The sequence below is a fragment of the Harpegnathos saltator genome, unplaced genomic scaffold, assembly GCF_003227715.2.
Source record: "Harpegnathos saltator strain DR-91 unplaced genomic scaffold, Hsal_v8.6 scaffold38, whole genome shotgun sequence".
Classification (NCBI taxonomy): domain Eukaryota; kingdom Metazoa; phylum Arthropoda; class Insecta; order Hymenoptera; family Formicidae; genus Harpegnathos; species Harpegnathos saltator.
Window position 1 is genome coordinate 41,006 of NW_020230183.1, and position 27,952 is coordinate 68,957.

Consider the following 27,952-nt stretch of genomic DNA (forward strand, 5'->3'; position numbering starts at 1 on the left):
ACAAGAAGTAAACATGTTGATTTTCTAAATCTAGATAACGACGACATAACGCATATGCCGCATGATTTTTTACTATTAATTATATGCATTATCAGCGAATGGACATGCATACGTATGGCTATCGAATATTAATAAGATACACTGACTATTTGTGAGACGTCGTTCTTTGGCTTGGAATATTCCTTATATATCTGCATATATTCAGACACACGAAAGAGAGAAGGGAGAGAGAGAGAGAGGGAGATAGAGTGTGTATGTGTGTTTTATTCATATACAAAACGTTTTTATAGCGGGTTTGCGATAATTATCGCTGGCAAGAGATGAAGGGATAGCTCAGTTCGTCGATACAATAATGTGCGAAGGATTCAATCAAAATTATGCAACAAAATTAAATACGTGAGCGTGTGCGGCGTATTATATTACACAAAAATATTTATATTAAAAATATTGATATATTACCGTGGGGTCAATTTTATTAACGAGTAATTAACGAATAATTTACTTGCGCGCATACACGTGTCTTATCCTCGCGCGGAATGAAAAGTATTCATTTTTACTCCTGCTCTCTCCTCTCCGAATTGCGTCTTTACAAATGGTACTACATTGGCGGATATATACGGATGTTATCGTCAGCTATCGTAATGTACATAACACATACAACGAACATTACATGGTCGCGGATTACTTATCAATGAGCCGCGTGTTTGTTTTCCGTAGCTAAAGTCAACGCATTAATATGCTGCATATAAGGCGGTCGCGATTCCAGTTGCAGTTCTGATAGTCGGTCAACCGAGGAAATTTTCATGTGTGCTCTGTCGACTTGGCGACTAACTGTGAAAGAGGACCAAGCACGGAGCCGACTACATGGGAGGGCGGTGAGTGTACATTATATTTGATCGTTATGAAGCGTGTTTGTTACTATTAATTAGTACGTATATAAGTAAAAGAACAGGCGATCATTATTATATACGCATTCGTGCAGTTTCACGTTCACATTAGGCTTCCAGGCACGACGAGGCTTGCGCAAATATTATGTCGCATTTATGAGTTGCACGTGCGTGTATGCGTGTGTGCGCATGAATGTGTGTGTGTGCGCGCACGCGCGTAAGTGTTCGCGTACGGACGTCGTGGCAATTAATTAATCGGTTAAATACTGTCGCTTGAATGCATCACGCGATGTCGCATGTTCTCGCGGCACATATTGCGAAATCATCGATTTCGCAATAACATTAATCGTCTCTTACAGTTATTACAGTTCGAGGAACTTGAGGAAAATTTTTCTCGATAAGTTTATTTTATCTCTTCAAAGAAAAGACTGAAATCTGCGAAATTTCCGTTGAATAAAATTTGGAAAATTCTTAAAGGATAGATTTATGACTTGAAATTGAGAGAGAAAGAGAGAGAGAGAGAGAGAGAGAGAGAGAGAGAGAGAGAGAGAGAGAGAGAGAGAGAGAGAGAGAGCATATACACAAACTATTTTCTTTCTAAGGATTAATAAATTGACGACGCAATGGTTAACTCGTATTAATTGACAACTTGACGATCGGTTAGCGCGATTCTATTAAAATTTTTATTTGCGTCATAGGCAACTGAATATATCTCAAGGATAACACATGCGATTGCAGCTACAGTTGATCTCTCATTTCGCGGCAATAAAATAAGTTTCCTCGCGAGCAATCGAACAATTTACGCGTTAAGTGAACTTTAACACAAGACACTTACATATCTTCGTTAAAACGCCGAGAAGTTCTATAAAATAGTTCCTCGTAATGTCGATGTCACATTCGTGAACGTGACTGTTGTGCCAATTAACAGCAACGATGATGAGTAATGGTACAATGTGTTGCACACACACACACACACATACACTCTCTTTCTCTTTCTCTCTCTCTCTCTCAACAAACAAATATATAGCTTAAGCCCTGTCACACGGTATAGTGCGGCGGCAGGGTGGATTGATTTTTCGCTTCTTGACGTCATAACGAATCTAGCATGCGCGTGATAGTTAAACACGGTGTCGATATCGATACCGGTGCATATTCTCACATCCTTGTACCGAATAAAAAAAAATTTAATTAAGGTTCAATTATGGTTTCTTGCTTCTCGCGCCATATTATTTCATGAAAGTGCCAAATCTGACAAAACTAAATCATCTGACCAAATCATTCATTGAGAATTGCTTCTACCGAGCAACTCGTACGTATTGTTGCGTAATGTAATGATCCACCGTTATTGCGCTGATATCGTAACGCTTTTTGCTAACTACTGTTCATCTGTAGTTGACAGACAGAGTTTATTCATATGCCGACACAATCGTTAACAACTTTTTAATTCTGACAAAGTTGATTCTAATTTGCTCAGTTGCAATTAACTCATGAAAAGAGCAGCATTCAAACAGAAGTTACTTCTTTCGGATTGTCATACAGAAATCATCTGTATAAAGATTGCACGAGAAACTTCAATTATGCCGCATACATACCACCGCGAAGCAATTTGAAATCACAATCTTCTTTGGAACAATTTGCATGATATATTTAATAAAAATTGACATCCTTATGAGAGCGAGATCGATACGTAACGTGGCTACGAATGAAAAGCAAACCAGAAGGGATGCAGAGAGTGAGGGTAGAACGCGTTTATAAAATGTTATAAAATAATAACAAAATCACACACACACACATACATACACAGAGAGAGAGAGAGAGAGAGAGAGAGAGAGAGAGAGAGAGGAGGAGGAGGAGAGGGAGAGAGAGAAGATAGAGGTGATAAGAGGAAGATGAAGAGGGAGAGGGAGAGAGAAGGAGAGAACAAAAGAAACAATAGCAAACACACGGGTCTTGTAGTGAAGTCAGCGAGAGAAAAGAGAGAAACGCGGAGGAAAACGTTGGGGTCACGGCGAGTTCATTCAGTGGCGACAAGTTCGCTGATTGCTGTCGAACTCGTTTCGTTTTGTCAATCACGGCCGCAACCTTCTCTTTCTCTCCTTCGTATGTTTCTTCTCTACCATACTAGAGGCCTGATAGAATCTTTTTCTTTTTCTTTCCGTACCTATCCTGACTATACGTTTCCACTGTGCGCTGTTTCGAGGCAGCACCGCGCAGACGTCCGTCGAGAGATCAACGGCGACGATATCGGCAAAGGTTTCGATCAACTTTTCCCTTCCCTTCCTTTCGCTTCCTTTCTCACTCAACCCCTTCCTTCCTTCTACCTCGTTCGAAGACGAGCTCTGCTGCAAGAGTCGTCAACGTGCGCCCGCGACTATTCGCTGTGTAATCGACGTGTGTCGCATACTTGCGAGAGAGACACGTGCATCGACATGACACAGGCTGCGCGACGCCCAGTTGTCTTCGTCGTCTATCTGGCTCAGCCTCGGCGACAGCGCGCGGCAATGGTGGCGGCAGCGTCAGCATCAGCGTCAGCGGTGGCGGCAGCGGTGGTGGCTTCGATCGGCCGGCGGCCCTCGTAAGCGGAGGTGGGTCAACTTGAACTGGCGCTTGAACGACCAGTCGTTGACAGGTGGTGCGCAATTCTGGTCGGTATACACGAGCGCACTATTCGACACGCAAATCCCTGTGTTCTCGCGACTCTCCCTTGAATTTGTACGACCCTCGCTGTGGATAAAAATTTCTTACCGTGCACGCATCAGTTCACGCATATTAATTAGTTTTTTCGTGCATTGTGTCCGTTAGTGAGCACAAGTTGCAGCGTAGATCACAGAAACGAAAATTATAAAGAAGAGGAAGAGGTCGAAGGATCGACAGAGGGGTGGCTATACTGTGAGACGCTCGCAATATCGAAAGGAATATAAGACGGAGAAATTTCTGATCCGCGAATCGCCTACGAAGAGACGTGATCCTCATCATCTGGGGACCCTTGGCGATTCATCATCGCGATCGCATGGAGCACGCAGCTGGAGGACGTGCGATCGTCCTGCGAAACGCATCGCGCGAAAGAAACGACCCGTAATCGGTAGGATCGAAGACCGACAGGCAAGAGCGGGAGACTGTCGAGTGAGAGCTGAAGGCTGGAGGGTTTGCTCACAACCATCAAAGTGTGATCCAGTGCAGCAGCGTTGACCCGAGCATAGGTTAGAAATCCGACTCGAGACGCGCTTTCGGTGCAAAGTTCACCCGCTTCTTTTCTTCTTCGACCCAGTGTTAATGCCTTTTCTCACTTGGTTACCCTGCCAGGACGTCAGTTGGAAATTGCGTGGAACGTTCTGCTTGTGCAACGATATGTTGCAGTTGCAGCTCTTTTTCTGCCTTTTTTTTCTTCTAACTCATCGTCACGCTCTGAGAAACGAAATTAAACAGGAAAAATAAAGCTGCGATCGTTTCCGTGTCTCATCCGCGATTATACTCGGTGCAACTGCCCGCACATTCCTTTTCGTTCTGTGCATTCCTATATCTGTTCATTCTCTGTTGTTCGCATAAGGGAAACGTCCGCTTCAATAAGCTATTCGTTAACAGGCAAAAGAGCACAACATGCAGAAATATTTCATGCATCAACTGAACCCTGTCTCCTCTTTTTCATTTCTCTCTCTCTCTCTCTCTCTCTCGCTCTCTTTCTCTCTTCCTCCTCCTCCTCTCTCTCTCTCTCTCTCTCTCTCTCTCTGTCCGTCTCTCTCCGTCTCTCTCTCTTTTCCTCTCGTTGGCTACGCGTAGTTGATTATATACATATATATATTTGCAATGCCTATATACCGCACTTCATTCGCGCGAGAGCGTGCCGCCTCGCCAACTCGTCGCGCCTCCACACTGTCGCGTGTATTCGAGCAGCATGCGTCAGCTGGAGTGAGCGAACCGGCGTGCAGCTGTCACAGAGAAAGAGTGCGGATTGCTAGGAGTGTATCTCGGTCGTGCGATTTTTGCGGATTCGCTCGCGGTGCCGCCTACGTCTCAGTGGAGAATCGTCGCAGGTACACCTCGTCGTTATCGTCGTCAACATCGTCGTCGTTGTTGTTGCCATCGTCGTCGCTGTCGCAGGAGAGAAACCGGCAACAGTCAAAGAGACGTATAATACGAATCGATCACGAGTAAGTCACTCTTCCGTGAATAACAGTCGTGGTCGACATCGATGTCGACTTAGTCATCGTTGTTCTATGCTCGTCGTCGTCGTTCCAACATTTGTGCGACACTCGGGCGCCGTTGGCCGCGCATGTCGGAGTCGAACGTTTTTCCGGAGTTCTTCTCGCAAAATGTACCGTGACTGCATTTACTTTTACTTACGCCTCTTTTTTCGCCTCGTTTCTTCAGGGGAACACTCTGGACACAAACGGAAAGAAATTCGAACGCGAAGTATGACTCTGATCGACAGTCACTGCTAGGTGTCGATACAACTTTATCATCGCGTGGCCGCTGACTATTATTCCACCTATTTATCTAGATCTACCCGTCTCTCTCTCTCTCTCTCTCTCTCTCTCTCTCTCTCTCTCTCTCTCTCTCTCTCTCTCTCTCTCTCTCTCTCTCTCTCTCTCTCTTTCTCTCTCTTTCTCTCTCTGTTTTACTCGCTCTCTTCGTTTGTCTGTCCGTCTCACTTTCAACTTATATAAGAGAGCACTGTCTACATCGAGTACGAGTGTCCCCGCCGCGCTGCAGAGGCGAGCCTCGAACTTACAGCACCCTGGCCTTGCAAATGTGAATGTAGTTGCTCGCTTCGCGGCTAGCGTTAACATTAGCGCATATGCATTATGTGTATGTCGCGTACGCGTTCGCACCGTCCGCAGTCGTATACACAACAGGCGTACATCGCTATCGTACATATTATTTGCATGATTCAATCGAATGAGTTACTGTTAGTTTCTATACGAGCAATTGATAGATTTCGTTGCCGTTGCGATAACCTTGTTATTACTCTATCTTATCATATACCCTATACTTTAGCCTTTAATATTTTCGCACGTTAAAAGATAATAACAGCCTTTGTCATCCACGATCGGGAAATCTCTACTTGTGGCTGATCTTATTTGCGCGAGGATTCGTACAAATTGAAAGGATAATTAATTGGGAGCAAGAAATAATTAACGTCACTTACATAGATAGAGAGAATAAAAAATCTTGTTCGGCGACATCAGACCGTCGACTTACAGCCACAGCATAGTTAAATATTGATTTATGTTATCAACGTACTTCCAACGTACATGTAGACATGGCAATTCGTTTTTGACGTTGCGGTGCGTTGTGTGTGTGTGTGTGTGTAGGATCATTTGGCTCAACGACCGTGTCGATTGTGTATGTCACGATTTAAGCGGCGCGTACCGATGCCACTTGATTTTATTGTTGCATCCAGATAAGGTAAAACCAGACAAAAAAACAATAGCGTTGAATAAGGTGTAACTGTGTGTAGGATAAGGAGAAACGCGTGACGAGAGAGGAACGATAAAGAGAAGATGCACTGAAATTGACAAGTATATGCAACGAGATTCCGAACGAAAATAAAACTCCGATTTCCGATTCTTATGCATCTCTCGTGCGAGGCAAATGAGAGAAACACACTATAATAACTACGTACTATAATAACAATGATTGTACACGACGCGCACATTGTTCCGCAAGATTAAACGCTGAAAGAGGTCGGCAATGAGAACACCGATTACTTAATTAATGCGGCTAACGGACGGTCGGCCGTCGTGCGGCTCGTTGACCCCGCGTGCAATTCTTAGACTCGTACCGTCCTTCAGCAGAATTGATTTACCGCTCAACGACAACGACGACGACGACGATGACGACAAAAAAGACACGAAGAAAAGACAAAAGTAGTTGCCGAGTTCGCGAATATCCCATTCGGCTTTTTTCCATTGGCTACATTAAAAGTCGCTGAGGGACTATCTATATTCTTTTACATGTTCTCGACTGACCTCCTCGTGACCTATTCTGCAATGCGCCAGCACGGTATCTACGCGGCGCAATCCGCATCTGCTTCTACCACTTGCCGTAGCGTGTATCTACAGTCCGTTTCTACACACGTCCTACTCCGGCCTACATCTCTCTCTCTCTCTCTCTCTCTCTCTCTCTCTCTCCCCCCCCTCTCTCTCTCTCTCTCTCTCCCTCTCTCTCTCTCTCCCTCTCTCTCTCTCTCTCTCTCTCTCTCTCTTGTTCACTGTCGCTTTCTCTCGATCTCTCCCATTTTTTCGCTTTTTTTCGCATTTCTTCACCTTTTTCGCTTTTTTCACTTTCTTTCGCTCTCTTTTACTCTCTTTCTTTCTCTCTCTTCTACCCTTCTGCTTTTTTCTTCCCTCTCTCCGTTCCACACTCTCGTTCTCTCACTATCTCTTTTTCCTCCCTTCCCGCCCCACCGTTGCTACTCTTCCTTCTACTTCTCTCCCTCCTATTCTCTTCACCTTTTCATCATCTCTCTAAATTTTCTCTCCCTCTCCTTCTCCCTTTCCCTTTACTGCTTCCTCCCTTCTCTAGCCGCCTCATTCTTTCTACTACTCTCACTTGTCTTTCTCTGTTACTTTTTCCCTTCTTACTTTCAATCTTGCTTTTGTTTCCATCTCTTGTTTCTCTCTCTTTCTCCCTTTACTCCCTCTTTATCCCCTCTCTTTTCTTTGGTTCGCTATTCTCTATCGTCCCTGTTTCTGCCTCTTCCAGTCGTTTTATTTTTCAAATCTTCTCTCTCTCGTATCTTCTTTTCCCCTCTTTCAACCTCTTTCCTCTCCTGCCTCACTTTTTCTCTCTCACTCATCTACCTCTCCCCTCTCTCTTTATATATGTATATACAGGGTGTCCGGGATCTTTTGGAAACGAAAAATTGTGAAGATTAATCAGATCAAACTGAGAAAAGTCAAGTACAATTTTGCAAAAATTGCAATAGTCATTAAGTTATCAATGATTGAAAGTGACCATATCTAGAAACTTTCTAAATTAATAAATTGATAATTTGCGTACTTGCAAAATGATAAGAGCTTTTTCTATTCAGAATTACCTAATCTCCAATTATATGATAGGCTATTGCCTAGCGACAGGTTCAAGATTCAGAGTTCAAAGTTCAATTTACTCATATATCGTTATACAGGTGTCCCATTTTAATATCCGACCCCAAATAACTCTTCAATATTGAAGTTTCAAGGAAAATGATCTGAATAAAAGTTGTAGGGATTTAAGTGAGATACCTTATGATGACCTTGACTTTGATCTTGACCTCTATTTTCAAGGTTATTTGAAGGTCAACTTGCGTTTTTTAAATGGGAACCCTTATTTTTTATTACACTGTTTTTTTTACTAGTTAATTTGAAAAACTTTTGTCTAAAACATTTTTTATTTGTCTAATTTTTTTGAGATATTTGAGGAAAACTTGATAACTTTTTCAATATTTAACTTCCGATATCTCGTTAACTATTCGTCGAAAGAAAAAATAGTATTAGGCTTTTTTACTTTAGACTATTTACTATCAAGAATATATTACTATAATAGTGCCCTAACTTTTGTTAATTTAATAATTTTGAAATTTCCAAAGGGCAATAAGTTAACAAAAGTAACGGCATTATTATAATAATATATTCTAATATATTCTTGATAGTAAATAAAGTAAAAAAGTCTAATACTATTTTTTCTTTCGACGAATAGTTAGCGAGATATCATAAATTAAATGTTGAAAAAGTTTTCCTTAAATATTTAAAAAAATATTAGGCAAATAAAAAAATGTTTCACACAAAAGTTGTTAAAATTAATTGCTAGAAAAAGAAGATATAATAAAAAAATGAGCTTTCCATTTAAAAAAATTAAGTTGTCCTTCAACTAACCTTGAAAATGCCATCCATATAAAAAACTGATAATGCCATTCTCTTTCCTCTTCGATTATCATGGAACACGTGTTTTAGTTTTTTTAATATCTTTCATAATTTTCGAGATTTTTTACCTGTTACGTTTGAAATTTAGCACCCTGTATATATATATTCCTCTCGTGGCAAAAAGTGCGGCCTCGCCGAAATTGAGAAGTTGCACACATTTTAGATGTCGCTGTTCCTCGCAAATCACGGGAATATTCGTTAATTAATCTTTGAGAAAGACTAAATTTATAAACTTTGATTATTTATGGCGGTCTATTTGCCTATGTACATTGATAACGTTAAGATCATATTTCTTTAGCTGAATACGCTTTTATTAAAGCATGTAGTACTATATTGAGACATTGAATTGGGATTTAGTATCAATGCAAAGGATTTGGATATAGCTCTCTTTTGCGTATATTGCATGATCGTAGTTGTTCGAAAATATCTAGTTTATAGCGCATTAAATGTTAGTTACACTTTAGCACATGTTGGATCGATTGTGACGTATTAATGTTCTTGGGTAAAAAGATAACAGCGAATTGAATATTTGAGAAATGATAAGGAAATATATTCCAAATTTCTTGTCATATAGCATGATTCTATGTACTATTTGTGTGAGTGTTTTCATAGACTTTTCCTAGACTCTCACGCTTTTGAAGTGTTTGCTGCGTGTTCATTCTGATATGATATAATCTCCATGATCTTCATTTATATGTTGTGTTACATAGTAGTAGATTTAAAAACAATTTGATGTCAAACGAGAAAAAGATTGATAGAGTTTGTTGAAATTCGATGGCGACTCTTATTATTGGTTCAAACTAATGTATAAACTATTCATTGCATTATCTTGTTTTATGCACATATATGCAAAAAATCATATGCAAATAGATTCATTGTATATTCGATTTATTGTGCACAGTACTTCATTGTTTGCATAGTTTTCGCTGTATTTACGCTATATATACGAACACTTTAGAAAACTGTAAGATACTAGTCATAAGAAATTGGAAAACTATATGTTACACAAGATGCTCACAAAGAAAAGTAAGTGCACAACAATTTTTAATGATTCTGAATTATTAAGGATTGATTTCAATTTAATTGCGATCGTAATTATGCTATATTCATTACGTAATATATCTAAATTATCAGCAACTTAGCCTAAAATACAACACATATTGGTTAATTACATATTTCTTACATCATACATAGCGGTGGTTATTTAATATTACTCCAAATATAGAAAAGATACAGAATCATTCAGAAAAATTATGGATAACTTCTGCATAAGATTCTCCATGGAACATATTTTTGTACATCTCTGTCTTGTAGATCTCTGATATATTTCCTTTTTTAATACTTTAATTAATATGTTTAGGAATATTTATACTACAATACATCACGTAAAACACGTGTTGTGATCGTACAATGCGTGTTATAATGAAAGCATATATAATTAGCGTAAACAGGTTCTACATGAGATGTTAAAGAAAATGATCGTTTGTTTCATGTTTCTAAATTGAATTTTACGGAGATATGACTAATATGAGATATGTGTGGAACGTTCGAAGTTTTTGTAGACACTAGTGACGGCACATGCATAGCACATTGTAGTATGTTTACACGTCGTCGACTTGATACCTTTTTCTTTGAGAGCTCTGGACATTAAGAGGCCTGGTTTAAAAAGAGCGACGCGTAAATTTTGTCGTCGAATCTCAGTCCCTATTAATAGATTCCTTTCCGGTTGTTAACTACGTGTAAAAAAATCTTAATAACGTGTAAAAAAGTTTTAATGACGTGGCATAAATTGCATTTGAAAATTGACACTATCTTGCTTCCAACAAAAGGATGATTGTTTCTCTATAGTCATTGATTAATTTAGCTGATAAATTAATATAGCACGTCGATATTCTTTCTCTTGAGATGATAAAAATAAACATACGATTGAAAGTGCGATCTCGCTTTCAATTTAAGCGATAATTCTGCTGTAATGTGCGGTTATTTTACATTGTTGGTTACGAGAGATTGTGCATTTATTTGTCTATACAATTTGTCCGTGTAACTATTATGTACCTATGTGTACATAATGTGTACAAGCGTTCGATAAGATTCGATAAGAGAAACTATTATATTTGTGGATCGCATGATATTTAAAAATACGAGGTCAGATTGACACGCGAAAAGCCCGTTCGTACACTAATTATCCAGCCTACTGTCGATCGATAGGTTTGCATGTAAAGCCCTCAACGATACGCGATTCCTCGAAGCAAGGAGGACACGCGCGTGTAGATAAGATATATTCCATTTCCGATCCATTTTTAATTGAGATGCTCAACGTAACTGATTTACTAAATGAATATATACAATTCGAGGACTCTCTATTAATTCTATTTTACGAAAGTGGGTCTTATCCTAAGATATTTTTCGAAAAGCGTCATCGAAACAAGCAGACTATTGACGAGACTTTCGATTTTTGCATCATAGTTAAGTGAATCATGCTTGCATACTTAGACTAGCTGCATATTTTGACTGGTTGACATCTAACATTATCGTTTCTTGTAAACATATAGCGTTATCGTAACAAATGGATATTATAATATTATTCTTACCGTATCTAAACACATTGCCTATATTATTTTGGCTTACGTTTTGGCTTACGTTAAAAATCGCGAACATCCCAATTTGATCATTTGCGTGATTTTGTTTCTTTCTATTCTTCTATCAATATATATATTTTTTTCCTTTTCAATTATTAAAATTGAATCTGCGTCTATCAAAAGAATAACGAACTATCGAACGTTCGAATCGAGAAATATCGAACGAATAATATAAATTTCAAATGGTATTCATATAATTGTTTGTCTCAGAGGAACCTTCAACATCGTTTGTAACTTTAGAAGGTTGCATCGTAGCTAAAAAAACTTTTAATCACACGGTTCCAAGTTATTATTTTTATTCAAAGAAGAGCATTGGTTATTTTTAGTTATTTTATTAAATATTAGTTTTAGATATTGTATAAATGTTAGTTACATTTTTATATTCATATTCATTTATATTTGAGATCAAGAAATACATAGTGTAGTTTTAGGTTTTAGGTTTTAGTTTAGGACAGATTATGAACGGAAAATTTTTATTATTTAGTTTTTAATATACATTACTAACTATTAAGTCTAGTAGTTAATTCTTTTCGATGGAATTTACATAGTTTAGAGCAAAATTTGAAATTGAAATATTCCCTCGTTCTTTTGCAATTTTAAAATGTTAACATTTAACTTTCTAAAATGTCGTCTAATTTAGCGTTTGATGCACATAATCTCAAATAATCAGTAGTGTTCGCGACGACTATTAACAAAGAGCATATTCGATACGTGATGCATTTCGCATCTCATTAAAAAAAAAACGCTTCTGAAACTGCCAAAATAATTTGTACTGCTTATGGTGAATATGCTGTGATTATTCATACGTACCTAAACTGGTTTGAACATTTTCGAAGTGGTGATTTTGATTTTCATGATCAGCCATGCCCCGGTTAGCCACAAAAATTTGTAGACGAGGAGTTGCAAAATCTGCTACATGAAAATACGGTACAAACACAACAAGAACTTGCGGAAAAGTTGGGAGTAAGCTAGAAAGCTATTTGCGATCGTTTACATCATATGGGAAAGATACAGAAAGAAGAGAAGTGAGTTTCACACGAGCTAATTATTGACAACAAAAATCAATTGATTACATGCATTACCTTGCTCGCCAGGCAACAACAAAAAATTTTTTGCACAAAATCGTAATTGATGATGAAAAATGGATTATGTATGAAAATCTTAAACGCAAAAAATCATAAGTAGACCTTGGTCAATCGACAACGTTAACAGCTAAACCCAAATGTTTCAGAAAAAAGTTCTTCTCTGTATATGATGGGTATATGGTGAGACCAGAAGGTGTGCTATATTATAAATTCTTGGAACTAGGTAAAACCATTAAAGCAGAGATTTACTAGATTTAAGTGCAATGAGCGACACAATTGAGAAAAAGGCCATTTACTGGACAAGGCAGCCGTAAAGTCATCCTGCTGCACGACAATGTTAAATCGTATACAGTAGAAGCCACAAAGGAAACCATTTTATATTTGGGCTGGGAAGTTCTCCCATACGCGGCGTATTCTCCAGACTTGGCTTCATCAGATTTTCATTTGTTTCGGTTGATGAAACACATACTGTCTGATACACATTCTTCGACAGTTGACGACATATAAAATTTCATCGATGATTTTATAACCTCAAAGTCACCAAGTTCCTATCGTGATGAGATCCGGCAACTGCCCAATAAAATGGCATAAAATGATGGATAATAACAGGGAATATTTCATTAATTAATCTTGTTCTTTGATTTTTAAATAAAGATTAAAACTTGTTGAAAATCGGAAAGAATTAACTATTGAACCTAATATATACCAATTTGTGCGGTCCACCATAGTATACTGGAATTCTGGAATTGAAATAGCATTTAACTCCTTTACCACAGTATTTTGAATCACTCTAATGTCGTCAAAACAGTCATTCTTCAGTTTTAATTTTAATTTTGGAAGCAGAAAATAATCTGTTGGAGCCAAACCTGACGAGTATGATAAGTAATGCAGCATATTAACGTTTTTGAAGGCGAGGAATTGCCGCGTGATTATCTTGTGAGAACAACCATGTTGTTATGAAAAATAAACTAATCGCCATTTTGGTATAATTATCAATCGGGCTATTTCTTTATCGATGTCGAGTTGTTTCACTATTATTCTAATTGTCATTCGTGCAATTAGAGTTTTGATGATAGCTTTAGTTCGGTTAGTTGACAGCCGAACGGCCATTCCTTTCATCATCACGTCATCATTCATCACGTTCTTGTTACGAAATCGCAAAAACCGATGAAAAACATTTGCATAGCTTAGAGAAGTATCGCTGATTATTTTTCTAATTAGTTTGTATATTTCGGGTGAACTTTTTTCAAGTTCAAAGCAAATTTTTATCGCCTATCGTTGTTCTAATGATTTTTCTATGCATATAACAATGATAAAAATGTCGTAACGTGCATATGTTACAATGATAAAAAAGTCATAACATAAATAATGATCTACTTCCTAAAGTATAATACGCAAATGATGTAATTTGGTACGTTTGTAAAACGCTCTGAATAATAGATAGTTTGAATATTATACAGATGGTGCTGCATATTTCTTAAAAAAAATTTATCTTAAAAGTTTATAGCCACACTATGTATAGCTTAACTGAGAATTTTATAAATTTACATTTACAGATAAAGAGTAGTCTTTGTCTTTACAAACACAATTGTCTCTATACCGTCAATGAAATGTATATATTATATAGTACTAAAGAAATCGAACAACATCTAATATTAAATCCTACAGCTTAATCGAACGTATATGAATATCCTAGTGATATACGTGCATATAACTTTGTCCGCAAAGTAGTTCCTAAGAATTGTTAGTTACGCTTGAATGTGTTTTGATATATCACGTGTAAACATCTCTCAACGAGTGCAACGACAAAAATTAATTTCTTCCGTACGGGAAATTAATATCACAATGAGAGGAGCCAACAAGAGGTTAAATAGGGATTGGTACGAAGAAAGGATAGCACGCACAGCCGCATAGCTGTTTATCGTATAGACATTTATAATATTTTGAATAACGAGAGAGAGGGAGAGGGAAGGAGAGAGAGAAAAAGAGAAAAGGAAGGAGAGGGAGAGAGGGGGCGGGAGTAGGAGGAAGAAGGGAGAGAGAGAAGGAGAATGAGAGAAAGTGGGGTTAAAGAAAAGGAAGGAGAGAGATTGTGAAGGAAGAATGGAAGAGAAGGTTCTGAAAAAAAGCAAAGAAAGATACAAATAAGAATAGAACTATGATGCATTTTGTACTTGAGAGAAACCCTGGAGGAGTGTTTGACTCCAGCATGCGCGACAAACGCCGCTCAATGTCGCACGAATGTTGGAACGAGGATGACGACGATGACGAGCGTAAAATAACAATGGCGACGTTGACGATAATGTCGATCATCGTTCTCGGCAAAGTAGTGATTTACTTATGATCAATTTATATGCATCTCTCAAATCGGTTGCCGGTTTCTTTGCCGCAACGACGATGGCGACTATGTCGAATTGTTTATTCAGTATTAAAGTGATGTAGGGATTGAATTGAAGTTGCAAAGGTTCATTTCTAAATATAACGAATGTTTTAGTCGTGTCAAATCAATAAGCACGTTCCTTCCATATATACACCCAAATTACTTAAACTCATTTCGAATTTTTCTTGGTTTAAAATATACTCATGTCTATTTATACGCGTGTTTTTAGCACACAGTGATGTTCTTCTTGGGGATAGATCCATCATGCGATTTTCGCTCTTCACTCAGTTCTCGTTCCTTCCCGATGATAAATGATGGCTGCAATTGTAGATTATTTTCGGCACAGATATCTTTGCTCTTCGCCTTCTTTATCTTCGATCGTTCCATAATCGAACATACTAGTGATCAAAAAGTATCCGAACTTTATTTTTTTAAAATTGCGAGTAAACTGTAAATCAAATACGTTTGCTTTCTTAAGTTGGTACACATGTTCTTCACATTTAGTGAAAAAATCATGGTGTTCCTTCAAGCCGTTTGAAAGTGATAATTGTTTATGTCAGTGAAGATTGTTATGCACGGCAATTTTTACGATGTCGAAAAATATAGAGCAAAGAATTTGTTTGAAATTTTGTGTTGCGAACGAAATTTCGTTCACAAACGCATTCAAAATGTTGCAAAAAGCTTATGGCGGTGATTGTTTATCGAAAACAAGTACGTTTGAGTGGTTTAAGAAGTTTCAAGAAGGACAAGAATCTGTTGAAGACGACCCACGCTCTGGAAGACCATCAACGTCAACGAATGACGCTCACATTGAGAAAGTGAAAGAATTGGTGCACCAAAATCGTCGATTGACTGTGCGAGAGATAGCAGATGAAGTTGGAATATCATTTGGATCGTGCCAGCATATTTTGTACAATATACTGGACATGAAACGGGTCGCATCGCGCTTGATTCCGAAATATCTGAATTTTCTCCAAAAAAATAATCGAGTGTTGGTGTCGTCTGAGATGATTTCTACGGTATCTAGAGACATCACATACATGAAATGGATCATAAATGGTGATAAAACATGAATTTACCAATACGACATCGAAACAAAGCAACAATCATTGGAATAGCGTTTGAAAAATGAAGCAAGACCGAAGAGAGCTCGCCGTTTGCAGTCAAAAGTCAAGCTCACGTTTTTCTTTGATCATTGTGGTGCTGTGCACCAGGAATTCCTTCCAACTGGTCAAAAAGTCAATGCAAAATACTACTTGTCCGTCATGAGGCGTTTGCGTAAAGCAATCCGTAAGAAACGACCGGAATTGTGGGAAAACAACTCGTAGATTTTGCATCACGCACCATCGCATACCTCGACACTTGTGCGTGAATTTCTGACAAGAAACTCAACGAATGTCGCTCCGCAAGCACTGTATTCACCAGACATGGCCCCCCGCGACGTTTTCTTGTTCTTCCTACTGAAAAAACCACTTCACGGACAGCATTTCGAATCGATTGAGAATATCAAAGAAAAATCGTGAATTGAAGGCCATACCGTCTGCCGCATATGAGCGATGTTTCCAGGACTGGATCAAACGCTAGCATATATGCGTTGCAAGCAATGGGGGCTATTTTGAAGGAGACTATAAAAATTTTGATGATTGAATTGTAATTTTGATTTTTAAAAATAAAGTTCGGATACTTTTTGATCACAGTAGTATCAAGCTAAAGACAGTGGCTCCTTCATTAGGAGTTACATGCTACAGGATTATTCCAATATTGATATTCGCATTATGCGCTTGTTTTAAGCAATTGATCTAATTCAAACCCTATACTCAGGTAGCAATTGCAATTTATTATATATTGGAGAGCAAGTCCCCCGATTTACTCTCATATAATTTTCATGTTTGTTTCTAAAAAAAAAAATGGTTCCACTTTGTACCTAGTATCTATTAATTGCTATATGATTTATATAATAAACGCTACATAGAGCGGTATTTAGAGGTACTTAAAGATGTATAACAAATAGTTACTCATGTAGTACGAGCGATGTAACTATTGGATCTATGCATAATTCCGTAGCAAAATTCCGACAGATCGGTCGTTCGCAGTTGTTTTTCCGCTCGCACATGTGTCAAATATATGAAGTGTCGTACATTAAGTGAAAGCTGAAATTTGTGCCGATATTTTAAAAAAGTATTCATCGAGATCTCTGACGTATACGAAGTTTAATTATATTTTGAATATGGAAGGAAAAAATGTGTATTTTCGGTGCATTTCGCTTTTTTATTTCCGAAAAGGCAAAAACGCATCGCAACGTCACAAAAAGATATGCGCCGTGTACGGAGAAAATGCCGTAAGCGAGTGTGTCGGAAGTGGTTTGCGAAATTTCGTTTCGGAGATTTTGATCTCCAAGATGCTTCTCGCTCTGGTCGGCCAATCACTACTGATGTCGATCAAATCAAGGCTTTAATCAACTCCGACTGGTATTTGACGACTACAGAGATCGGACATAACCTCAACATTGACCAATCAACTGTTTCGAGACATTTACGGAAGCTTAGGATGGGTAAACAAGCTTGACGGTTGGGTGCCGCATGAACTGAGCGAAAAGAATTTAATAGACCGAATTTCAGCTTGCAATTTGCTGCTCACACGCCATCAAAACGAACCATTTTTAAAGCGGGTGATCACTGGCGATGAAAAGTGGATTGTCTATGACAATGTCAGTTGAAAAAGATCATGGTCGTAACGCGGGGAGGTTGCTCAGACGATCGCAAAGGCTGGATTACACCCGAAGAAGGTCATGCTCTGTATCTGGTGAGATTGGAAAGGAATCGTCTATTATGAGCTGCTACCATCCAACAAAACGATTAATTCGACTAAGTACTGCTCACAACTGGCCAAATTAAAGCGAGCAATCGATCAGAAGCGGCCTGAATTGGCAAACAAAAAGGGCGTTGTGTTCCACCAGGATAACGGTAGACCACACGTTTCTTTGATGACCCAGCAAAAGTTATTGTGACTTGGATGGGATGTTATGGTGCACCCACCGTATAGTCCGGACCTTGCACCTTCAGACTATCACTTGTTCCGGACGCTACAGAACAATTTGAATAATAAAACCTTCAGTTCCCTGGACTTCCTCAAAAACCACTTGGATGATTTCTTTGCCCAAAGATGTCAGAACTTCTATGAAAGAGGAATAATGAAGCTAGTGGAGAGATGGCAGAAAGTCATTGAACAGAATGAAACATATTTAGTTGATTAAAATCGCTTTTTTTGCTAAATATTTTGCGTTGAAATTTATTCAATTTTCGCTACGGAATTATGCATAGACCCAATAATTCCATATGTATTTCCGTTGTTTTTGCGAGGTATCCGGTTTAAGATATTATTCTCGTAGTCATTGTTTATTCTTGGAACGAATAGCACGATTCTTAACGTCTACGTTAGATATGTTATAGTGCGACATTGGTAGGACTCATTAGCTGTAGATGGAAAAGACTGACGTAATTCTATTGATTTTAGCGCATATTCTATCGACGTCGGCAAGCTCGTGGACGTCGCGTTCAGTTCAAAGTCGAATGTGGTGCACGCACTTGGCGATTACGGACACGACAGCGGCAGCATCTACGGAGCCGGGGTTAGCGATTTACTTGAGCGATCTGGCAGGTGAGAGAGTATATTGCATGAAAAGAAGAGACTGCCGGTGATGGACAATGAGCAACCACACCAGGAACTGGTCAAGTGTGTGGTCGTGGGCGACACGGCAGTCGGAAAGACCAGACTGATTTGTGCCAGAGCTTGCAACAAGCACGTGTCACTGTCGCAGCTTCTAACCACTCACGTGCCCACAGTCTGGGCTATCGACCAGTATCGAATCTACAAGGATGTAAGTTGGTTCATAACTGATCATAGATCATAGATCATAGATTGTAGCACAAAACAAAATGAATTATATTAATGAAAATGTGTACGTTTCATAATGATAATAAAGAAAAAATTAGTCAGCGAATTTTGAATAAATTAAGATTAAAGTTGAAGATATTCCAGGAAATTGATATGCTGATTTTGTCATTTTAAAGATTCATATATCACGCTGTATGTTAGGTCTTGGAGCGATCTTGGGAGGTAGTGGACAACGTGAACGTATCACTACGTCTTTGGGATACGTTTGGTGATCACGAGAAGGATCGACGTTTCGCGTACGGCAGGTAAGAGCGTCAATAACGGATTTCCATGCGGTAATTGGATATTAAACGGATGGACTTTTTCAGGTCTGACGTCGTTTTATTATGTTTCTCCATAACCAATCCCGTTTCTTTGCGGAACTGCAAGGCGATGTGGTATCCCGAGATAAGGAGATTCTGCCCGCAAACACCGGTTTTATTAGTCGGATGCAAAAACGATCTGCGATATATGTATCGAGACGAGACTTATCTCAGCTATTTTCGAGACCGCAGTCCCTTTGTGAGGTAAGTGATTTGCCCGTGATAGAGAAATTGAGATGAAAAGGATTCTTAATGAATACTTTGGTTCGTTAAATATTATAATACATATCAAAAGTGTAGCACCAATTTTAATATTTTTGTTGAGATTAAATTTCTAGCATTTTCTTCCAGTAATCAATAATCGTAAATTACAAATCTTAATCCTTTAACAAAAACGTGGACTATATGGACTATATGTGTCTATTTTCTATTCGCTTAACTAATTTTCGAATTACTAGTCATTTATTTCTCTTGTATTTGTAATCTTCCACTTATTTTTTTTAAATTTGCATCGTTATAGTAGCATTGAATAATAACCGAGCCTCTGTACTCGAGTAATGAGCGAAATTCGTGTATAATTCTAAAACATATTTTTTAAATTTTGTATAAAATCTACTTAATTGTATCAATGTTTTTCCAACGATGGCGAATTTATTGAAGTGGGCAGAAATATTGATTTTATGGGAGTCTTTTTATAAGCTTCTCCGAACTTACTGGAATTCTTTCAACGGCAAAAAATATTCATTATACGTTTATTGGATATCACAGCATATTAAATTTATGATGTGGTTCTGTAATCAATTGTAAAGCTAAAATGTCCTATGAAGGGATAATCAGGTTGAATCAAAATTAACCTTGACATATGACAAGTTTATTGTTTTCATGGCAGAGCCTGAAGGTTCCTTATAATTTTCAGAAAGTTCTTCTTTCATACACTCGGTTTCAATTTTATTGACATTTCAGTTGTAGTTTTATTTTCATATGTTTCAATTATTTTACTTATTGATGATATTTATGCTATATACGACACTACGAACTGCACATTATATCTAACAATGATAATGACATATAATCAATTATTTGTTCTATTATGATTGTTCGTAGAGCTACGCGGAAGAGCGATTTAGTGATGCCGGATCAGGCGCGAGCGGTGGCGCGAGAACTTGGTGTGTGCTATTATGAGACAAGTGTCTTCACTTATTATGGTGTAAATGAGGTATTCGAGAATTCGATACGAGCCGCTTTAATCGCACGTCGTCAACAACGGTTTTGGATGACGAACTTGAAGAGGGTACAGAAACCCCTTTTACAGGTAACGAATAACACAAATAAACAATTTCGTGATAAAATCTTATTTTTCAAACGAAGAATTCACTTATTCTCGCGATTACTTTTCTGTACAAAAGACAGATGTAAAATTCAGATTTGGTTTCGCATTACATAATTTTGTTACTGTTAAAAGCTATTTTTTTCTGTGATAAGTTAGTAAAGGCATTATTTTTTTGTCAGTATTGCTAATGTGATTATATTTTTTGTGTAAATGAATATAATGAATCGTTATTTTGCATATATAGAATAATCTACATAGGATTTCTGATAGAAAAACTTAAAAAGGGGTCTTTAAACTTGAAAAAAGAAATGGAAATTGAAAAGATCCGTTTTTCCAATGTGATTAGCGATAACAAATTATTTTTCAAAGTAAGCAACAATAACAATAACAGTAATAAATTATTTTTTCCAAACAAATAACGCGAAAACGAGCTATTTTTAAAACAAGTAATTCATTTTACCTTGATGAGATATGCAATCAATTAAGAAGGTTGAATTCTCTCTCTCTCTCTCTCTCTCTCTCTCTCACACCTCTTCCCTATCTTCTCTATCTCTTCTCTATCTCTCACCTTTTCCCATCTCCTCTTTCTTCCTCCTCCATTCACCCTTTCTTTCCATCATTTTCCTCTTCCCCCGATCTTGAACTCTTCCTTCTTTCCACCCACCGCTCTTATTTACACCCTCTTATTTTTCTTTTCTTTTTATCTTACCTCATTTCTCTTTCTTTTTCGATGAATCAGGATGACTGCGGAAAAAAACATATGCAATGTCTTCACTAATTACTTCGACATCAATACGCCAATTTTGTTTGATATAGGCACCGTTCTGCCCACCGAAACCAGTACCACCGGAGGTATGTCTAGCTGCGAGCACTTACGAGGAGAACATGAAAACTCTTTGGACGAAGCCTGTCCACATGGACGTCACTTTAATTGCCAATAATTGTACATTTTCGGCTCACCGGTGTCTGCTCGCCGCGGCGTCACCAGCGTTTCATCGGTTATTCTCGACGGAACTCGCCCACGAGTTGACACCTCGTAGTTCTAGCGAGTCCAGCATGGTATATCCCAGCTCTATCAGGTTCGGAGGTAGTAACAGGATAACACAATAACATATGTTTCCCTTATTCTCTCGTCAAGGTGAGCACTTTCGGCGAGGCCACCGTCGGTGACTTCAACGACGATACAGAGTGCCTAATTCGTATCGATCAAAGCAAACCCGCAAAGTGAGTTTATTCTGTCTCGTATGTTTTGCATTTGCGTCAGTTAACTCTTTATTCGGCGAGCCAAACGTACGGCGGGATAATTGCATAATCTGCTACATGATCGTAACCAAAGTTTCAGAACTAACGCGGGAACAATGTTGAAAGAAGTGTGATTTTTGCTTAATCATTAACATTGCTAACATACACGCAATCGCATACACGCAATTAAAACTGCTCTCGCTCACCATGTGATAAAGCCTGCTATAGTCATTGCTGTTGCTTGCGCGACGGTGCCAAATAAAGAGTTAAAACGCAGTGCCCTTTAGCCTTTTTTCTCTTGCACGGTTTTGTTCATTCTTGGCACAATCTACTTACATAAGGACGGAATTAAGTTTGCGATACATCACGAGGCATTTATATGTACCATAGATCGTGATTAGCGCCCGGCATAAACAAATCATGTACGTTGCAGAGTTTGGGAGCAACTTAAGCGACGATCGAGTTTTCAAGTGCTGCCAACGATGGATAATCAGAGAAAAACTAACGGCGCAACGAGGGAACTGAATCATCCTGCTTTTCAAAATATTCGTATATGCTTGGTGAGTAGGTTTCTAAATCGCGTGACGTCACGGGTAATAGATATTAATAATAATATTAAAGGATAGTAAGCAAAATGGGTCGATTTAACCATGTGATCTAAAATGTGTAACGTAAGTTATATATGTAATTTAATATTTTTCGGATTGCTGAATACAATGGTAATAGTTTTATCCGTCTAATCTTATGGAAAAGTAGACAAAAACCGCGTTAAGGAAGATTGAAATAAGTCACTTTTAATTCGGATAGTGACGATTTTGTTCCAATTATTTAACTATTTGTATTAAAATTTAGTTTTATAACGTTTTTTTTATTGAAAATTAAGGAAACATTTCAGAAATGCTTTTAATATAGCGAAATCAATATGATAAAACAATTAAAAAAGAAAGAGATAATTAATTTTTTATTCAAAGAATTTTAAGTCTTGTTAGACGCATATATTAATATTAAGGATCACTATCCTTGAACTTCCATACCATTATAAAAGTTTCATCTATATAGAGGCGTGTTAGGTTTTCTAAAATAGACTTTAGCTTGGAGCTCTATTATATTATTTTTCGTATTATACTATATCGTGTTTTGTAAATTCATTCGTTGTCATTAGAATCTGAAGAGACTTAAAATCAAATATATTATATAAATATTTACAAAGAACAAGTATCGAGTCCACACACAAATATCATGCATAAGTAGAAAACCAAAGGATCATTGCTACATGTGAACTTTTTTGAACAACTATCTCTCTCTCTCTTTCTTTTAATTTTTTTATCATATTGATTTCATTATATTGAAAGCACTTTTGAATTGTTTTATTTTGAAATGTCTCCCTAGTTTTCAATAAAAAAAATTAAATTGTTACTATAATAAAACTAAATTGTTACTATATATGAACAACAATCTACATGAGTACCAATTCCACAATTACATGAATGAACTGCTATAGCTGAAAGACTTGAACCATTTTTTATCTATTGATACATAAACAAAATATTTAATTGATTTTGAATGACGAGAGCATAATCATGTTTTTTAATACAAAAGCATTAATAGAATTTAAATTGATGGGATATTTTCTTAAATCAAAAGAAACTGTTTCTCGATTAACTTCAAATTCAGAATCCCTCTTTAGCTTTATATGATCAGCATAATAGCTAATAGAATTTTTAATTGATAAGTATTATATATGTAAAGATAGAGTTAATTGATATCTAAAATTGAAAAATTATTTATTTCTACAAGTTTCATTTGTTTAGAAATGGTTATCACAACACTTACGTAGATTTTTTTTATTAATTCTACTAAATATAATAGTTTAATCTGTTTACATACATAAGCATTCGATCAACAATAGCACTAATATTTTAGATTGTGAATTTAGAGGAGATTTGTCTCATCAGAAATTCTTTAACAGGACTTTCACAATTAGCCATTTTAACATCTTTAAAACTGCACAATACATACAAATCTGATGAGACTTAAAATTCTTTGAATAAGAAATTGACTTTTTCCAATTCTTATATTATTGAATTCGATACTATTAAATTTAGCATTTTCAAAATATTTCTTTGATTTTTAATGAAAAAAGATATAAAATTAAATTGTGATACAATAATTGGAATAAAATTGTCACTAATCGAATTACTATTAAAAGTGTTTTATTTCAGTTCTCTTGAAGATGGATTTTAAATACTTTCTAACGGGATTAGACGAATAAAATTGCTTTGCATTATATTCAACGACTCTATGAAAATTATATGTATACCTTACGTTATATGTTTTAAGTCAAAATCGGCTTGTTTTATCTATAGTCTTTTCTTCAAATGACCATTGTTTTGACCATTTACTCGAAGAGCAAAATAACGGTCGCAGAATCACTTGAATTCGAATGACATTTCACTCACATATAAAACGAATTTAAATTTAATTAAATGAATTGAATGTAAAATTAAAAACTTCATTGTAATTCATCGAGTGAATAATCTTAACTGAAGCATATATTAGGAGGTTGAATTAATTCTGGTCTTATTTTGTGAACTTTTTATCTTTATTTTAAAGAAAAGGTAAATTTATATCAATCAAAATATTTTCCGTCGTTAGCTACTAGGTGCGTAACTAAGTTTCCGGGTTTTTTTGATCAATGAAAAATGGAAAATTTCAAGAGAAATACAAAAAATGGTTTATTCAAAGTATCGTCCCTCGCTAGCTACATATTTTTGTCATCTCTCTGGCAATACATGAATACCGCGACGACAAAACGACACGTCTTTGGACCGAAACCATTCGTCCAACCAATTTTGCACTTCTTCGAAATTGGCCAAGTGTTGCCCAGCCAAGCCATGCGCCATCGACCGGAACATAATAATAATAATAATAATAATAATAATAATAATAATAATAATAATCGGAAGGGGCCAGGTCTGGCGAATACAGCGGATGCGGTAGCAAATCCTATTTCAGCGTTTTGATGGTGTCCTGGACGATGGAAGTACGATGGCACGGAGCGTTGTCGTGCTGCAATATCACTCGTTCGTGTCTCGTATTCCATTCTGGCCGTTTTTCGAGCAATGCATGGTTCAAATTGATCAGTTGTTGTCGGTAGCGATGCCCATTGGCAGTTTCGCCCGGTTTCAGCAACTCATAGTACACGATTCCTTTCTGATCCCACCAAACGCAGAGCATTATCTTTTTTACGAAGCGATTTGGCCGTGCCGTCGATGTTGATGCTTCGCCAGGTGAAAGCCACGATTTTTTGCGTTTGGGATTCTCGAAGTATATCCACTTCTCATCGCCAGTAACAATTCGATGCAGGAAACTCTTTCTTTCATGCCGCAAAAGCAAAATTTCGGAAGTGACTCTTCGATTTTCCATCTGTCTCTCAGTCAACTCATGCGACACCCATTTTCCTTCCTTTTGAATTTTTCCCATGGCATGTAAACGTTTGGAAATACCTTGGCGAGTCATGTTTAATGCCTCCGCAAGTTGATCTTGTGTTTGCATATCATCTTCATCCAATAACGCTTGCAGATCGGCGTCCTCAATTGTTTTGGTCTTCCAGAGCGCTCCTTGTCCTCAGTGTCGAAATCTCCACTTCTGAAGCGTTTAAACTAATCTTCACAGGTAGTTTTCGATGGTACATGCTCGCCGTAGGCCTCCTCAAGCAAACGACGTACTTCAGCTGCACTTTTTTTCAAGTTAAAGTAGGAAAGCAAAGCTTCCCGCAAATGCTGTTTATTTTGCACAAAACTCGACATGTTCGTTGTTAGAAAAAATATTTTTGCGTTGCGATATGTGTTGGTATTACGACTGGTTATTGTTAACAGATGTCCAAGCTATAAAAAAAACACAACTTCAGACATGTATGTCGACTACATGTGTCGTTAGCGCCATTTATGTGTGAAACCCGGAAACTTAATTGCGCATCTAGTATAACTTTTTCCCATCTTTCTGGCAACATAGCGATTTCGCGACGATATAATGATCTGTCTTTCAAAGCAATCCGATCAGACATCCATTTTTGCATATCCTTGTAATTATTGAAATGTGTATCTGCCAAAGCATGTTGCATTGATCGGAATAGACGGTAATCAGATGGTGCTAGACGTGGAAAGTACGCTGGGTGCGGAAGAATTTCCCATTCGAACTCTAATAATGTTTGTTTAACGATTGAAGCAACATGTAGACGAGCATTATCGTACAAAAAAATCACTTTGCATCTATTGCTGACCTTTTTTGCATCAATTCATCATTCAATTTGTTCAATTGTTGCTAGTATCGCTCCCCCGTAACTGTTTCATTCGGTTTTAGAAGCTCATATTATCATACCTTTCATGTCCCACCAAATACAGAACATTGCTTTGTGACTGTGAATGTTACGTTCTAATGTCAATGTGGATGGTTATCCTGGATCAACCTATGATATTTTTGCTTTGCATTATCAAAATAAATTCACTTTTCATTTCCAGTTACAGTTTGCCAAAAAACTTTTTTTCTATCTGGCAAGCAAAGACATAGTGATATTCAAAAAATTTGCAATGGCACTTTCACTCAATTTATGTAGAACTCATTTGCCTTCCTTTTGAATTTTTCCCATAACGTGTATTTAGAAATTGTTGATTTATCAATGTTGAATTGTTCAGTATCAATGTCAATTATTTTTCCGTTTGAACGGTATTTTCATTCAATAGTGCTTATAATTCAATATTTTTGAATTTTTTTGGTTGACCAATATTTTTGAATTATTGAAATCAAAATTTACAGTTGGAATATGATGGAGCTTGATTACCATAAGTTGTAACAAGCATTTCATGAGTTTTAGTTGCCGATTTTTTCAAATCAAACAAAAAAGTAATGAATGTCGAAAACGCAATTTTGTACGATCCATTTTAGACATGTATAAACAATGAAACTATCTGTAACAATAGCGCGCAAACTATCAAATGTCATAAAGAAATATCAAATTTTTCAGTGTTACCAGATTTCAACATTCGTATTAACCATTAACTTGTTACTAAAGCCATTTATTGCTAGGGGCCAGAACTAATTTAATCTTGTAATATTAAAAATCCATTGTAAGCTTTAATCAAATATTTACTCCTGTAATTTCGAGCGGCACGCTTTTATTATTGCTTTGAGTGAATATTTACTTGTTTTGTATGCTTACTTATTTGATTGGAGTGAGTTTTCACTCCAAGAAACTTTAAGAGTATCGTTCCGTATCGCCTTACCCATCGAAATGAAATGCTTTGCAGACCGAGAATGTGAATGGAATGCAGCAGCCCACAACGGTAGTTACGCTGTCCAAGTTGATTACTCCGCAGGCGATGCAGCAGTGTTTGCAATTTATTTATACGGGAAGTTTGGATAAACGGTATCATGATCTACAAGTACGTTGGATCGATAAAAATTATCGTAACATAAGATATGTATTCGGAAAATATAAGGGGACCTACCCCCCTTCTTTTTTATGTATGGTTAAACAACAGAAGACATGCAACTGTAAAAATGAGAATAAGCGAGATAATGTCTCGAATGTCGAGCAATGAAGAGTGATCTAGTAAGCTTATGATCTTGTACGCTTGCGGTACGTGTGAAATTTAATCGAATAAGTTGTTTTCTTATGAATTAAATTATCTATGTGCGCTCTTATTGTCATTGCATCAGCATGTTGATTAATAACATGTACATAAAATTTCTTGATTTCGAAATGATAATTATCAAGCGTTGAAATAATGATCGCGCGATTGAATTATCGAGGTCTCTAAGAATATATTGCGTCTGCGACAAGTTAAAATCGTAAGTGTTGTAAAAGTACATAGTAACTAACGCGGATCTATTCTTTCAGACAGCTCCTATTGGGCTTCTACTGGTTAGTACAAAAGCGAAATGCGTTTTGAAAACTTAGCAGTCGCATCAATACATACGTTAACATGCGCACGCACGCACGTACATAGTAGCCTCATTCAGCTCTGATCTTTTTCCGATTTGAAAGATTCAATTGCGAGATCATATCATCATATACGAGCATGCGCCTTCTCAAATATAACTCGCGTATCGATTTTTCATAATAAGCAAATCTGACGCATTACCGAGCATTGATCTGCTTTCTCGTTCGGGCAACGAAATGTATTAAAGTAAACCGAACAAATGTCGAGAAGATAATTGAGGGATAAAT

At 37.2% G+C, this 27,952-nt stretch overlaps 1 protein-coding gene across 12 annotated transcripts in view; it reads left to right on the plus strand.

Moving 5' to 3' along the window:
• The first annotated feature begins 726 nt into the window (after positions 1 to 726).
• Positions 727 to 27,952, plus strand: part of RhoBTB (Rho-related BTB domain containing) — a 57,043-nt gene continuing 29,817 nt past the window's right edge. For 3 of the 12 annotated variants that reach the window (XM_025300718.1, XM_019841687.2, XM_019841692.2), the window contains exons 1-10: positions 2,763 to 4,087; positions 18,409 to 18,772; positions 18,991 to 19,094; positions 19,158 to 19,355; positions 20,256 to 20,463; positions 21,298 to 21,540; positions 21,620 to 21,705; positions 22,157 to 22,283; positions 27,030 to 27,164; positions 27,623 to 27,646. In XM_025300718.1, the coding sequence (XP_025156503.1) occupies positions 18,593 to 18,772; positions 18,991 to 19,094; positions 19,158 to 19,355; positions 20,256 to 20,463; positions 21,298 to 21,540; positions 21,620 to 21,705; positions 22,157 to 22,283; positions 27,030 to 27,164; positions 27,623 to 27,646 (1,305 nt within the window). In that variant the 5' untranslated portion in view covers positions 2,763 to 4,087; positions 18,409 to 18,592. Of the gene's footprint in view, positions 876 to 2,761; positions 4,088 to 4,773; positions 5,036 to 18,408; positions 18,773 to 18,965; positions 19,095 to 19,157; positions 19,356 to 20,255; positions 20,464 to 21,297; positions 21,561 to 21,619; positions 21,706 to 22,156; positions 22,284 to 27,029; positions 27,165 to 27,622; positions 27,647 to 27,952 lie in introns of those variants that run through there. The other 9 variants (XM_019841688.2, XM_025300715.1, XM_011141919.3 and 6 more) reach the window with 9 other exon arrangements.